Source organism: Osmerus mordax, chromosome 9, assembly GCF_038355195.1.
Source record: "Osmerus mordax isolate fOsmMor3 chromosome 9, fOsmMor3.pri, whole genome shotgun sequence".
NCBI classification, from domain to species: Eukaryota; Metazoa; Chordata; class Actinopteri; order Osmeriformes; family Osmeridae; genus Osmerus; species Osmerus mordax.
In genome coordinates, this window is record NC_090058.1 from 821,656 (window position 1) to 837,529 (window position 15,874).

At 49.4% G+C, this 15,874-nt stretch overlaps 2 protein-coding genes across 2 annotated transcripts in view; one reads left to right on the forward strand and one right to left on the reverse strand.

Moving 5' to 3' along the window:
• The window catches only part of dnajc17 (DnaJ (Hsp40) homolog, subfamily C, member 17), a 31,705-nt gene continuing 15,831 nt past the window's right edge, over nucleotides 1–15,874 (reverse strand). Inside the window, exon 11 of the mRNA XM_067243929.1 lies at nucleotides 1–257. Within this exon, the coding sequence (XP_067100030.1) occupies nucleotides 141–257 (117 nt within the window). The 3' untranslated portion in view covers nucleotides 1–140. The remainder of the gene's footprint in view (nucleotides 258–15,874) is intronic.
• Nucleotides 8,627–11,649, forward strand: LOC136949581 (cdc42 effector protein 3). Its single transcript, XM_067243932.1, has 2 exons — nucleotides 8,627–8,962; nucleotides 10,503–11,649. The coding sequence occupies exon 2, from the start codon at nucleotides 10,832–10,834 to the stop codon at nucleotides 11,456–11,458; it is 627 nt and encodes a 208-aa protein (XP_067100033.1). The 5' UTR covers nucleotides 8,627–8,962; nucleotides 10,503–10,831; the 3' UTR covers nucleotides 11,459–11,649.

Genomic DNA, 15,874 nt, shown 5'->3' on the forward strand with positions numbered 1-15,874 from the left:
TTCAGTAAACATGATATTTATTACAGTCGATTTGTCATTATAAAAAATTATAATCATGAAAATAAATTTGAACCCCAGAGGAAGCAGGCTTTATGAAACTAAAGCTGCTGTTGAGGACAGGTGTGAGTGTTGTTCCTCTGCTAGGACGCCTCCTCGTCTTCTCTCTGCATCTGCTCAATAAGCTTCTGTCTCTCTGCCGCCTGCCTCATCTTCATCAGCACCACGCTCTCGTAGTCCCGCTCGCTGCTCAGGGAGCCCTGCAGGGGGCAGCAGAGACACACGTCAATCACATCCAGGTGGGACGGTTCACCTGCCCACAGTGTCTGTGTTTTTACAACAGGGAGAGGAGAAATGAGAGGAGGAGAGATGAGGGGAGGAGAGATGAGGGGAGGAGAGATGATGGGATGAGAGATGAGGGGAGGAGAGATGAGGGGAGGAGAGATGAGAGGAGGAGAGATGAGGGGATGAGAGATGAGGAGAGATGATGAGTGTGGAGGGGGGAGAGAAGGAGAGAGTAGGAGAGTAGAGAGGGGAGTGGAGTGGAGTAGAGAGAGAAGGAGAGTAGAGAGGGGAGTGGAGTGGAGTAGAGAGAGAGAGAGAGGAGAGAGAAAAGAGGAGAAGAGAGGAGGTGGGGGGAGAAGGGGGTGGAGAGGAGGGGGAGGAGCCCAATGTTTTCATCTCAGGTACAAGTGGGATGACAATAGCAAACATGAAGAGCTGTAAAGGCCAGGGCCAGCAGGCTGGACCCCCAGGCCCTGTGCAGTCTCACACGCACGGTCTAGGCAGACAGAATCGGATCGCCTCATCGTATTCACACACACGTACATAATACTATTATATCATACACAGACACGCGCACACACACCTAAACTCAATGCACTGATACACACATGTAATACTATTATATCATACAGACACACACACAAACACTCACTGTCCCTAATCCGAGAGGGAAGGGGAGGGGAGCTCTGGGTCCACAGAAGAAACCTGTTTTATGGGATTAGATGAAGGAAGTTTGCAGTGCCAAGGAAGTGTCTCTTTAACAAGACAGTGAGCTGGGGAAAGAGGCAGTCTGTGTGTGTGTGCGTGTGTGTGGCTGTGGAGAGAGGGAGGGAGGGAGAGAGAGAGAGCGTGTGCGTGAGAAGAGGAGACAGGAGAGGAGGAGAGAGTGAAAAGTGAGGAGGAGTGTCTCTCTGAGGTAAAGCATCTGGAAGAGATCACGGGGTAGTCCTGCATCCGCGAGCAGGAGAGAGACAGGACAAGGGAGGAGAGGGGGAGGGGAGGGCTGGTGTGTGGATGCAGACAGCCTCTTTCTCTGCCCCTGGATGCGGGGCTGGGAGTCTGTGATTATCATTCCAGTAATGTGAGCTCAAGACCTTGTCTGACATGTAACCATGAAATATCACGCAAGTCCCATTAGGTAAATAAACAACTGTTGTCTCTTCAATTAAACCAAACAAAAGGACGTAGGTACCTTCCTGCCGTTCTAACACCACCCCCCAGCCCCCTGCCCACACACCTCCGCTCTGCACCGCCCTCTAGTGGGCGCCTTCTCCAACGGCAGACTGGTTCAGCACGAGGTCGGACTCGGCTGTGCCTCCCTGGGCAAGGACCATGAGCGTGTCAGGGTGAGCAGCTGTGGGGACATGACTGACCACCGTGATCACATGACTGACCACCGTGATCACATGACTGACCACCGTGAACACACACTCAACTCTCTCTCTCACACACACACACACACACACACACACACACACACACACACACACACATCAGTGGCGTAGCTGATGGGGGTCTACCAAAAGCTCACCCACATCTGATCCTGGCCCAGTCCTGACATCACAACCTCCAGCAGCCGAAGGGTGTGAGGGAGTCACACTGTGTGTGTGTGTGTGTGTGTGAGGGTGAGTCAGTATGTGTGTGTGTGTGAGGGTGAGTCAGTATGTGTGTGTGTGTGTGTGTGCAGTGTGAGTTGACTAAACATGCAGGTGGCCAGTGTGTTTTCCCGACAGATGAGATGAGATCTGCTCCATGTTTGACCTGTGGGTGTGTGTGTGTGTTCCATGACTTCCACAGCTGGGCTGTCGGTGATGTTGGGGAGGCGGGAGGGAGAACAGATATCAGATTTGGTCAATTATGACCCATAAGAAAGAACATAGCATTAAATGGGAACTTCTCCTATTGACATCCAGTCCAGAGAGATGCAGGGCCCCAGACAGGAGAGATAAGCAGGAGAAACATGTCCAGCTTATTACCTCGTGTTTCCAATCTACTTCTGAGGACCGCAGTGAGCTGGGGGGGGGGGGGGGGGGGGGGGAGGGTGATGTCATAAGGTCCCATTATCGTCTAGACTCACACCAGCTAGGTTCATCCCCCCACACAGACCACCAGCCTGCAGACCACCAGCCCTCACAGGAGAGGTTGGAGAGAGCATTTGTGTACCGCTCAGATAGACAGGGACGTCCCTGGCTGACAGGACTGGGAGCCATCACCTCCCCTCAGGGCTCCATCACCTCCCCTCAGGGCTCCATCACCTCCCCTCAGAGCTCCATCACCTCCTCTCAGGGCTCCATCACCTCCCCTCAGGGCTCCATCACCTCCCCTCAGAGCTCCATCACCTCCCCTCAGAGCTCCATCACCTCCCCTCAGAGCTCCATCACCTCCCCTCAGAGCTCCATCACCTCCCCTCAGAGCTCCATCACCTCCCCTCAGAGCTCCATCACCTCCTCTCAGGGCTCCATCACCTCCCCTCAGGGCTCCATCACCTCCCCTCAGAGCTCCATCACCTCCCCTCAGAGCTCCATCACCTCCCCTCAGAGCTCCATCACCTCCCCTCAGAGCTCCATCACCTCCTCTCAGGGCTCCATCACCTCCCCTCAGGGCTCCATCACCTCCCCTCAGGGCTCCATCACCTCCCCTCAGAGCTCCATCACCTCCCCTCAGAGCTCCATCACCTCCCCTCAGAGCTCCATCACCTCCCCTCAGGGCTCCATCACCTCCCCTCAGGGCTCCATCACCTCCCCTCAGGGCTCCATCACCTCCTCTCAGAACACTCTGACCTCAGGAGGCTTCTCCAGGGGGTTCCTCCAGCCTCCCTGGGCCAAACCAAGCAGGGGCCGTCCTGTGGCTCTGAGGGGGTTAGGGGTCCTGACTGCTTGAGCCGCTGCCAGCTCCTGCAGGCCAGATATGAAACGATAGGCTGATTCAGAACTCTGTTTAATAAACAAAAGATCCCATACAAGATGCGAATAAATGATCCGAAATGTGTGGATTTGTTGCAATTTGTAAGATGTATTGTAAGACACTCCTGCTAAGTCAAACAAATGCACCCTGGCAGTGGAATCAGACATGCCACAGCTAACGAGACTCTCCTGTGAAGACAAACGTCTGGCTTTACACAGCGCAGAGAAGATCAATCATTCTTCTTCATGGGGATAGACAACAGTGCCAGAGTAGTCCAGGTCTGCAGTTCCAGACGTTGTAGTCATGAAAGCGCAAATCCTGCATCCTGAAACTGTTATGAGTACAGCAACAGGCCCCTAGTCCACATCCTGTGTGTTGTTCCAAACATAACATACACACAACCACCACACATCTGGCTTCTGGATGCCCAAACACAAGCCCTCTCTCACATTTCAAATTAGTTCACACCAAATATCACTCTACAAAGACCTATGTGGTGAAAGTTTGGATTCAAAAAATGGTCTAAATGAATTGCCTCCATTTATATAAAGTTTGTGATCGGATCATGTTTTGAATTCAGGTAGGTAACAAACTAATATAACTATTGAGGGTACAATTTCTGGGGAAATTGCGAGGTGAACTTGCAACGCTTGCATCTGGGGCATTATGTTGTTAGGGGAGGTGACGGTATTACCTCGGAACGTATTGTTTAAAATATTATTGTAAAAAAAAATCGGTTTGCAATTATTCTTATTTTTGTATGTGGAAAAAAAGCTCCCCCCAAAAAACATTACAAAAAAACGTTTCCAGACGGGAGAAACAATATTTCAGGGAAAAAAGGTTTGGGGAAGAAAGAAAAAAAAGTTTGAAAGGTTTCAAAAATGCATCATTGAGGTACTTGATGAGGACTGCTGTACTCTGCTTGGTTTACTGTACTGAGTTTTAGGCTTCTCTGTTCTCCTTCCCCTCATAGATATCATATAACCTTTTGTCGTGGAGTGTGTGAAAAAAAGGTTAGAAAGGTTCACAAAAAAGAATCCCTAAAGGAATCCTAAAATAAAAGTTTAAAAAATCTGTATTTTTGTATTAATGTATGGATATGATGTGAGGTCCAACAAGTAGTAGTAATGGTTACTTTTTACTATGTAAGAGCCAATACTTCTTTAACTCGAGTGAAAAAGTTTAGTCAGCACAAACTTTTATCAGTCTTATTAAACATCTGTACTTGAGTGAAGGTTGTGTGTACTGCTGCCATCTCTGCACAGCACTGAGCCCGTGTCTCGTTAGTGGCAATGTGAGGATGGAACAGTGCGCTTCACAGTTTGGCTGTGGAGATTGGTTGTAAAGTGTGAAAGAGAAAGCAGTCAGCGTTGGGTGAGGGCCGGTGCAGAGACTGTTGGATAGGAGAGAGACTGGGGCCTGTTGGATAGGAGAGAGACTGGGGCCTGTTGGATAGGAGAGAGACTGGGGCCTGTTGGATAGGAGAGAGACTGGGGCCTGTTGGATAGGAGAGAGACTGGGGCCTGTTGGATAGGAGAGAGACTGGGGCCTGTTGGATAGGAGAGAGACTGGGGCCTGTTGGATAGGAGAGAGACTGGGGCCTGTTGGATAGGAGAGAGACTGGGGCCTGTTGGATAGGAGAGAGACTGGGGCCTGTTGGATAGGAGAGACTGGGGCCTGTTGGATAGGAGAGAGACTGGGGCCTGTTGGATAGGAGAGAGACTGGGGCCTGTTGAATAGGAGAGAGACTGGGGCCTGTTGGATAGGAGAGAGACTGGGGCCTGTTGGATAGGAGAGAGACTGGGGCCTGTTGGATAGGAGAGAGACTGGGGCCTGTTGGATAGGAGAGAGACTGGGGCCTGTTGGATAGGAGAGAGACTGGGGCCTGTTGGATAGGAGAGAGACTGGGGCCTGTTGGATAGGAGAGAGACTGGGGCCTGTTGGATAGGAGAGACTGGGGCCTGTTGGATAGGAGAGAGACTGGGGCCTGTTGGATAGGAGAGAGACTGGGCATTTGGAAGCCCGAAAGAAAGAGAAATAAACAAAATGAAAGAGAAATGGTTGTGGAGACGTGAACTCCCTGTGCTCTGGCTTATTTCGCTATGATGGATGTGTTCTGGCTTTCCTATAATAAGAGAGCGGGCTGATTCGCTATGTAAAATTCAACAATACATCTTTGTAATACCAGAATTATGTCTTTCACATAGAGGCTTACCTTCCGGGAAAGGGCCCTCTGATTGCAACAGATTTCATATCAAAACATGGAGGGATACAGGCCTGCTAAGAACCCTCAGTCTAACCCTCGTAAGAGGAGCGGGAGAAAAGCTTCCCCAAAAGACGTCTTTAAGACCTGGCCAGAGGGCACATTTTGCTGAGTGTAGTTGTAGTGTAGGATGAGTGTAGTTTGGTATAGGATATTATACAAACCAAGCCCGGCTTCAAGCCGGGCTTGTGGACATCACCCAGGCTGGAGGAGACAGCTCTTAGGCAAGCAGGCCGTGCAGAACCAGGAGAGACCAGATATGCCCGTAGATCGGCACCTCAACCAACCTAAACCCCCAAAAGAAGACATGAAAAAAAACTCCCAGGAAAAAGCAACACTCCGTAACTGCAGACACTTAGAGTATGAGAGGTAAGACAGACACACATCACCACTCATACGTGACTCGCAAACCAAAACAAATACACCCGTCCTCCACTTCATTGAAATTTAATACCCTTCCTCCTAAATGTTTTGTTTTTATCCTTAAATCATTCACATCAAGAAAAGCCTTGCGTATCATGACAACTTCCGCTGGTGCTGCCTTCACCCAGATTACAAAGAAGACACTGTACAAGTTGTCCCTGGTCTGTAGACCTTCTACTTCAGCCCCTGTGTTCCCCCACCTGCACATAACCCTGTGTTAACAACCACCTGGACTTGGATCCCAAGCAGTGAGAGCTGATTGTAGTGTTCAGGGGTTAAAGTGAAAAAAAATCCTGAGCCTGAACCTTTTTTGCGGGGGGGGGGGGGGGGGGGGGGAGAAACTGCTCAAACGGACTTATCTTCAATGGCACCATTTACTTTCAAGTATGTTAAAATGTTCTACACAGTGACCAGTGACTGCGAAATTTTAAGTCGCAGACGCGGTCAGTCATACAACGGTGTGTCAGCTGCAACAGTTGCTCCTGGCAACGTTGTGGTAAGTTTGAGTGCACGGGCAGCGGCTCTATGACCGGGGTCTAACTCATGAAGAGCAAGCACTTTCTTACCGCTGCTGGCATATAGTAACTTCCTCGAGCAAAACGTGCAGAAACAAGCACCAGGCTCTCTCAGTTTCTGGCACCAAAAGGCTCGCCGTCTCTACCTTCTTCTATCCACGCCCAGCACCATTTATTCAGAGTCCTTTCTCCATGGGCTGGACATCACCCCCAGGCTTCATGACATGCTTTCACCGACAACGCTAACGTGACGTATGGATCTCATTCACACTGTGTTGCCAGGACCCGCCCTGCTCTGCTTCTGATAGGCTGTAACGTTAGTTAGAGCTGCGTTCCTCTTATATGATTGGTAGGTGAAATCAATTGACTCGAAAATATTAAACCGCAAGCACGTTTTGTTTTTTCTCACGGCCGCACGCCAGACATCCGGCACGGTGCCGGAATACTTTAAGCTCTGTGTGTTCTGGATAAGAGCGTCTGCTAAATGACTAAATGTGTTCCGTCATCACCTGACAGCAGGTGTGGCCGTCTCCTCACCTGCATTACGTCATCACCTGACAGCAGGTGTGGCCGTCTCCTAACCTGCATTACGTCATCACCTGCCAGCAGGTGAGGCCGTCTCCTCACCTGCATTACGTCATCACCTGCCAGGAGGTGTGGCCGTCTCCTCACCTGCATTACGTCATCACCTGCCAGCAGGTGTGGCCGTCTCCTCACCTGCATTACGTCATCACCTGCCAGCAGGTGAGGCCGTCTCCTCACCTGCATTACGTCATCACCTGCCAGCAGGTGAGGCCGTCTCCTCACCTGCATTACGTCATCACCTGCCAGCAGGTGAGGCCGTCTCCTCACCTGCATTACGTCATCACCTGCATGAAGCTAGCACAGCTAACAGAAGCTATTCCATCTACTAAAGATCTATTCAGAAGCTGCTGTGCATGTAGGGAAGCAGAACTGTGGCAGGGACAATACTAAAAGCCTGCTTAAAGGTGGGTGGTTGAAAACGCTTGATTCTAGTCCTGAATAAATGTTACGCTCAGAAACCGTTTCATGTGTGGGTGAGAGTGTGTGTTGAGCCAGACCAGTTCTTCTGAAGGAGAACAGGGAAGGCAAGATAACAGGGAAGGGCAGCTGAAAGGATTCCAAGAGGAGAACAACTGCGTATGAATCCACTCCCTAACACCATGTCAGTTTAACCTAAGAGACTTAATACTGTTTAACTCCTAACACCATGTCAGTTTAACCTAAGAGACTTAATACTGTTTAACTCCTAACACCATGTCAGTTTAACCTAAGAGACTTAATACTGTTTAACTCCTAACACCAGGTCAGTTTAACCTAGGAGACTTAATACTTAACTCCTAAAGGGTCTGTCCTCACAGCTGGTCATGATGCAGAGGATGCTGGGAGCCTATAATTTATTAAGCTACATGCGAGTATTTACTGTAGCATTAGCCTAACGTGTTGTCTATAGAAATCTGAAGGTGGAAAGCAAACACATCTTAAGGATCTTTCCTGCCTCCACAATATTAAGAGAGACAAATTACATCAATTTTCCACCAGCCTGTTCCTACCACATTCCAGCTGGTGATGTAGCAAGCCGGAGGCGTGGGAATTGGAACGGCAACAAGTTATCAGTGTTGTGCAACCCCGGCCAGCACATGCATGTCTGTGTGCGAGTCAATGGCTTCATCCGATACCACTCTGGTTCTCTGGGTCTCCAGTCAACCAGAACGGCCTGTGTTAGCTTGAGGGGGCTTTGGACAAGCTAACAGAGACCAGCACAGGAAATCTGCAGAGTAGAGACAATGACATGGAGATTAGTGATGAGTTAACCCTCTCTGTGTGTAGGCCCGCACTCGCTCCAAAACACACACAGAGAGGCAGTGGAACACACACACAGGGGAAGTGTACACACATACCAAGTTCACTAATGCACTCAGGCTCCAACTGGACTGGCACACACATGCTCTCTCACATGCTCGTGTTGCTGCGGTCTGCAGCGTTGTGAACCTGAGGTGGTCAAGCACAGAAGCTTCCATCCTCTCAGGTGCTGCCAGACAGACAGACTCCACACCATCGAACACACACACCGCATGGAGAATGACATCATCTTTGGGTTAACACACACACACACAGGCCTCAGAGAGAGGAGGAGGGGGAGGTACACCCACCCCAGCTGCATGTCCTCCCTGTTTGCGCTCCTACCTCACCTGGCCACTCTGTCAGAGTTCCAGGAGACTCACAGACACACCTGCGTGGACTTTAGCCTGCTGGGAGCCGTCGCCTAGGCTACTGTCTGTGTCAATTCAAAGAACCTTAAGAAGCGGGGAAAACACAAATCGGGTCCTCTGTAAGGGTGTTGAAACATCGTTAGGACTCAGGTAAGACGTGAGCGTCAGCTTTGGTTGAAAGACTAGTTTGGTTTAAGGACCAGCCTCATGTGGGACTCGTCGGTGGTGTCGACAGTTGGACGAGTCCCGTCATGTCGAGGCAAAGTGGACGAGCAGGTAGGAGCTCCACTCGGCTTCCTGACTCACTCATCTGAAGGGCACACACACTGGATCTACACACGGTAAGAACTATTCCATATCTATATACCTCAAAAAAGATCACACAAGTATGATATATATTCGCTCTGGATAAGAGCGTCTGCTAAATGACTAAATGTAAATATATCATATACACGTATATGATAGTTACTGTTCTATGGTATTGATCAAAATAGAATCGGAATCAGCAATGTTGGATTGGTTCACTGTGGACAGGTGGTCACGGTCCTTCTCTGAAGCGTTCAGGTAGATTGAGAAGGATTACGCAGAAAGGGTCATGGCAAACTGGCCTCTGTTCAGATTCTCTCATTCACACTTGGACACAGCCCGTCCTCCACATGATCACCAGGGCGGAAAACAGCCCTCCTGCCCGGCCCAAACTGACATGTTTGGAAAGGAATGCTGTTGTGTCCGCGCTCTCCAATCACCCGCTGCTTCTAAAGTGCCGATAAACCTTTACGGGCCAACAAAACATGTTTGCCATAGTGCCTTACAAATTTACTGAGTGAGTGTTTCAAGTCACGAAAGCAGATCTAATGCGAGCGAAGTTGTTAGGAGGACTGTAAAAATCAGGGAGACCGCTGAGGTTGTCCATTGGACAAGCCAGAGATGATGAAGCACACTCTGTGCAAGTCAATAAAATGATTACAACTCACAAAACACTAAATGACTGTATCCATGCTGAACTAACAGAAGGTATAGTTTATCTTGGACATTGATCTCAAGCATGCAAAATGTTAGTAAATGAAAATCAATTTCTTTTACCTCTCATCAATCATGTCAGTTGGACGAACTGGACTTTCTCTAATCACTATCTTACGAACATTTTGTTCGGCAAAAAGTTTACAAATGCGGATGAGAATTTTTTTTTTAAACCCTCACCAAACCAGATCCATCCCTCACAGATGAGCAGATGTATAATCTGGAGTTACGAGATGTGAGGTCATTCAGTAACTCTTTATTACTGTAAAATATATCTGAGGACCTCTGCTGCTGTGCAACCAGGAGCAGCACGTCCAGATATTAATGATCTCAGTTAACAAGATTCTTCTTCTTTATTCTTCTCGATAAAAGAAAAAAAAAAAGTAAAAAAAAAAAAGAGTACTTCTGACTGTTCCTGTAAGACTGAACATATTTGGTGCATGGTTATTGTAAGTCAGACAGACTGAGGCATTTCCTCTAGTGGGCTTAACAGAGCACACCTGTATTTATGGGAACAGCATGATTCAAGAAGTATAAACATTTAGAATCGAAACACTTCAAAGCACGTGTTGGACCAGCTCCCAGGCGCCAAATAATGAGGAATCCCATGATTTGACTGAGCAGAGCAGGTGCATTCTCTAAACAACGCCTGCTGTTCCACCTCAGCCTCCACACAGTCCATCTGGCACTGGGGAAACTGTGCAATCACATGCTTCAACCATGCACACTGTTGTTCTAGAAGTGTACATTCAGATCTGACGTGTTCTATGTGCTGATGACATCACTTTCACCCTCCAATCAGAGGTTAGGTTTGATCCGATGTTAACACTTCCTGGTTTGTGTCTTCTCTCTGATGTGCAGGGTGAACGCCTGCCTCTGATCCTCAGCTCACACCCACTTCCTGCCTGAGAAGAGCACGCGAGGACACGCGAGGACGTCTGAGGACACGCGAGGACGTCTGAGGACACGCAAGGACACACGAGGACACGCGAGGACGTCTGAGGACACGCAAGGACGTCTGGGACACGCGAGGACGTCTGAGGACACGCGAGGACGTCTGAGGACACGCGAGGACACGCGAGGACGTCTGAGACACGCGAGGACGTCTCAGGACACGCGAGGACGTCTGAGGACACGCGAGGACGTCTGAGGACACGCGAGGACGTCTGAGGACACGCGAGGACAGGAGGATGCCGCTGAGGGCGTCTCTGCAGCGGAAGTCTGGGTCTGGGTACTGGTCGGGCCGCAGCCACAGGAGGAAGGCGGTGCTGTCGGTCAACATGATCAGCCTGCCGCTGGCAGACTTCCGCCACGTCACCCACATCGGGAACGACGCCCACGCAGACAGCTTCGGGGACCTGTCCTTCCTGAAGCGGGGACACAGCCTGCTGCTGCAGAGTTCCCAGAGCGAGCAGAACATATTCCTGGCCTGCTCCCCGCCCCCCAAGCCCCCGCGCCTCAACCTGGACGAGCCCCCGCACACAGACAGCCCCGGGTGGCCAAGCAGCCCCCACAGCTCCTCCCAGAGGAAGACCAAGTGTAACTCCATGCCCCTGCTGGACAGTGAGGTGGAGGAGCAGGGTACCTGTGGGGCCAGCACCAGGCGCAGGGTGGGGGACAGCTACAGCCCTGGCGGAGGCAGTCTGAGCTCAGAGAGAGACGGAGACTCCACCCTGACCTGCCCCGAGGACTCCACCCTGACCTGCCCCGAGGACTCCACCCTGCAGGAGGACGACTGCGGCTTCTCCTTCAGCCTAGACCTGGGCCCCTCCATCCTGGACGACGTGCTACAGGTGATGGAGAAACACCAGCACTAAACAAGAGGACAGGTCCCATGTTGGAGTTCAGTAAAAGGTGGCAGGATTTGGCGGTACTAGCCCTGGAACCTAACCTCACACTACACCTCTTTCTTACCTACGTCAGAGACTATAAGAAGATATTGCAGAGGCAGAGGACATGCTGATATAATCTTTAAATCTTTAAAACAAAACTGTTTGAACAGAACTGTGGCCTCTTTAAAACAAAACTGTTTGAACAGAACTGTGGCCTCACTCAATTAGCAGCACGTAAGTGTACGTAAGAGGTGATTGGTTGACGAAGTTACAACATCAAAAGTGTGAGAATCCATCCCACTGGCAAGAATTCTGTTTCTTTTATTAATGTATCTATTTCCACTACTTATACTTAGTTTAGCAAACCATCTTTTTGAGTCGTAACCAGTTTATAGAAAACGTTCATGCTATACATATAAATGATCTATCGGAATGAAAGAGTAACTTTGACTTTGTTCTTTGAGGGGTCGAAGTTCATGTTCTTTTAGCTTTTATCTGTCACAGCATTTGATAAAGTCTGTGTCCAGTTAATCATTTAACTTCTATTTCTGTCAAGCTCTAGAACAGTGAAGAGAACATTCTAGTCCATCTTTCTCATTCTACACATTTTTCCTGTTTTCTCACCAAGGTGATTGTTGACTAAGTGTTATGTTGGGGAGAAGAAAAAAACCCTCCAGGCTTTTCAAGGTCCCTGAGCTGTTAGGATTTGGCTTTCTTGTTCCTCCGCAATTTCTCCTCTGCACGCTTTCCAGCGGCAGTCCTGCAGGGTGCACGGAGGTGCCCCCATCTCTGCTGCTCAACAACACAGTGAAAACAAACATTTGGCTCTGCTTCCAATAAAGACAGCCAGTGGTGGCAGGCCAGGCTGCAACCAGAGGCCCCCCGCCCCCCGCAGAGACGACACCAGCCAGCCAGAGCTGTTTTCTCAGCTGTAAATAGCAGTCCCTGGTTGTGCTGAGTGGCGCGGGAGTGGGTAGGCGGCAAGGGGTAAGCTGATACTTCCACATGTTGGGGGCCCAGAGACATCCATTACTGCCCAGGCCTGCTGATGAGGGTTTAAACAGTACCTGCTGAACAAACAAGGCCCGAATCCCCCCCTCCACACACACACACACACACACACACACACACACACACACACACACACACACACACACACACACACACACACACACACACACACACACACACACACACACACACACACACACACACACACACACACACACACACACACACACACACACACACACACACACACACACACACACACACACACACACACACACACACACACACACACACACACACACACACACACACACACACACACACACACACACACACACACACACACACACACACACACACACACACACACACACACACACACACACCACCCTGGCCCCCTGGACCTCATAGCCACCTGCCAGGGGACCCAGGCTCCAGGCCCCTTGCTAGCATAGGAACAGCATCAGATCAAGTCCCTTTATCTGCTCTATGCATCTTATTATACATCTAGTGTAATATACTTCAGGGTGTTATTTATTATTGTTTATGAAAATAACGCTGGCTGAGAAGAGTGAGTGTCTTACTGTACAGAGTGTTGTATTATTCTCTACAGGGGAACTCAAAATCTTGTCAAATTCAAAGAATTGCACTGATGAGCATTCTGAAAGGCTTGTATAAAACTGTTTACACACTTTGATGGACTGACATGTTTTTGCTGTTGAGGCAGCACTGAAGCATAACCGGTCACACAGCGTGCTCACAGACCTGAACAACAGACACACAAAGACTGCAGCATATCAAATACAGAGGGTCACTAATTCAAAAATACATTTCAATCTATTTAGCGGGGAGTTTCTATTTGAAAGAGAGCGGTATTTAGAGGAAATGAAGCATGAGCAAGACGCTGACTGGTTGGCTAAGCATTGAGAACACCTGCTTGAACAATGAGCTAGCAGTGACTACTGTACAGCAGGGAGCAGCTCGTCTGAGTCACCCGCTACACTCCCAGATAAGGGCACAAGATAAGCATTTACACTGCGTCACAAAGTCTACCAGGGTTACTGATGCAAATGGAGTACTAACTAACGCAACCTAGCCTTATAAACCCCTGGTCTGGTCTTCTTCTGGACACTGCTTTACACAAACCCAGCGTGCAGTAAAACCTCCAGTCCACCCATAACAATTCAAATCTGTTATAATAACTTTGCTTTACAAAGGAATTGTCAAAAGATAGTGTATGTACCCCCAAGCTAAAAACAAACTCATGGAGAACAAGGTTACACCAGAAACACAGGCTCCCCATAGCTGTAGACATCTCCAGATCTGGGATCTTCTGGGTACTTTTCCCAATCAGGACAATGTCTGCTCGCACGCACACCACACACACCACACACACACACACACACACACACACACACACACCAGAGACACACACACCAGAGACACACACACCCCTTACAGACTGTCCTTGGACCGTACGACACCCCCACCGCCTGTACGAGTCGTGCTCCGCACGCGCGGTCAGGTTCAGCTGACAAGCGTCTGACCTCACGGCTGATGTGAGAAGAGAGAGGCTGGAATTGGAAGACAAATTATCTTGGCGGAGCGCAAACTGGCCAAGCATCTTAAACTGTGAGGTACCCCAACCATCACATCTGGTACCACTTTCTCTGCAAATTCCAATCTGGCTATCATGGAGAATACCCAGCACCCTCCCTGGCTTCGCACAAGAAGAGGGTCGTTTTCACAGACTCTCTTTTTTGATTTGCTGAAAAATGTTTCTGAGGCATTGTTTTGACAACTGAGAAATTCCTGTTCCTAATTGTGTCTGGCAGAAGAACCTAATGCTACTGAACATATTCAGCCTGGGCTTGTGGGTTTGCTGCATGAGGGGAGAGTTCCTGAAAGCAATATTGTTTATAGAACAGTCCTTAGTGTCAGGGTGCGTTACAGGAGTGCAGCCATACACACGGTTTGCTGTTGTTTAGTACTAACTCAGGCCCATGACCTCTCTCAGCACACGCACGGCATGATTTCCATAATACACCACAGGAACCATCCCAATCACAAGGCTTTCAAACATTAATCACCAAGATGACCACTAAGATAACCACAGATTATTATCATGCCAGACGACTAGTCCAAAAACCCCAAGAAGAAGATCTATTAGAATCTATTCCTTATTAGGAAAATTGCAGAGTCAGTGATAAGCCCAAAGGTTCTTGTTGAATTCAGTCTTAACAAATGTATAATCAACAACTGACTACAGAATATTAGGACTTCAGATCCCAGACTGCCCATCCAGTCAGCAGGCCTTGCATCCCACAGCCTCTCTAATGTCTATCCAATGTCTGTCCCCTGTGTGGTTAGAAGACCCCTCCTCCTCCTCATCTCCCCAGGAGAGAGCAGGTCCAGCGCTGCTACGGCTGCCAGCCCTGCAGTCACCGGCCGCTCCGGGTCGCGCTGTTCCCCGGGTCGCGCTGTTCCCCGGGTCGCGCTGTTCCCCGGGTCGCGCGGTCCCCCTGGTCACGCTGTTCTCCATCTGGTTCACGTGGTTACTTCTGACAACAGAGCTGCCAGGGGAAGAAACACCCTCACCCACCTACAGGCCTGCTCTAGAAACACCCTCACCCACCTACAGGCCTGCTCTAGAAACACCCTCACCCACCTACAGGCCTGCTCTAGAAACACCCTCACCCACCTACAGGCCTGCTCTAGAAACACCCTCACCCACCTACAGGCCTGCTCTAGAAACACCCTCACCCACCTACAGGCCTGCTCTAGAAACACCCTCACCCACCTACAGGCCTGCTCTAGAAACACCCTCACCCACGTACAGGGCTGCTCTAAACACAGTATACAAGAAACTAAAATGGAGGCCAATGAGATTTCCATGTGTGTCACCTCCAAAACCCAGAACGTGATTCTGTTACAGGTTCTAATGGAGGATCCCCACAGCTGCTCACACATGGATTCCAAAAGCACAGATATTCTGGGAGGTTGGGTTAGAGTTGTAGCAGTATAAGAGTGTGGCTGTGGTCCCTCCAGTCAGAGAACAGATGTGTTCTCCGAGGAGAGCTACATCACCGGGACCTCTGCTTCTACCATGACGGAACAACATAAAGCACCTATTGTCACACAAACCACCCTCAGTGTCGTATGATTGTTCCTTTAATATCCATGAAGCACGTAACACACATGTCTCCATGCCAATATGGCTATTAGAAGAGAACTACACTCACTTGAGAAAGATTTACAAGACATATTTCATAGATGTACTCATTTCACAACATTCTCGTTAAGGATTTATTATGGCACCGGGCTGAGACACAAAACAACAAGCCCTACTCAGGAAATGAAACTAAATCTTCTCCAAACAGAGGAGCTGAA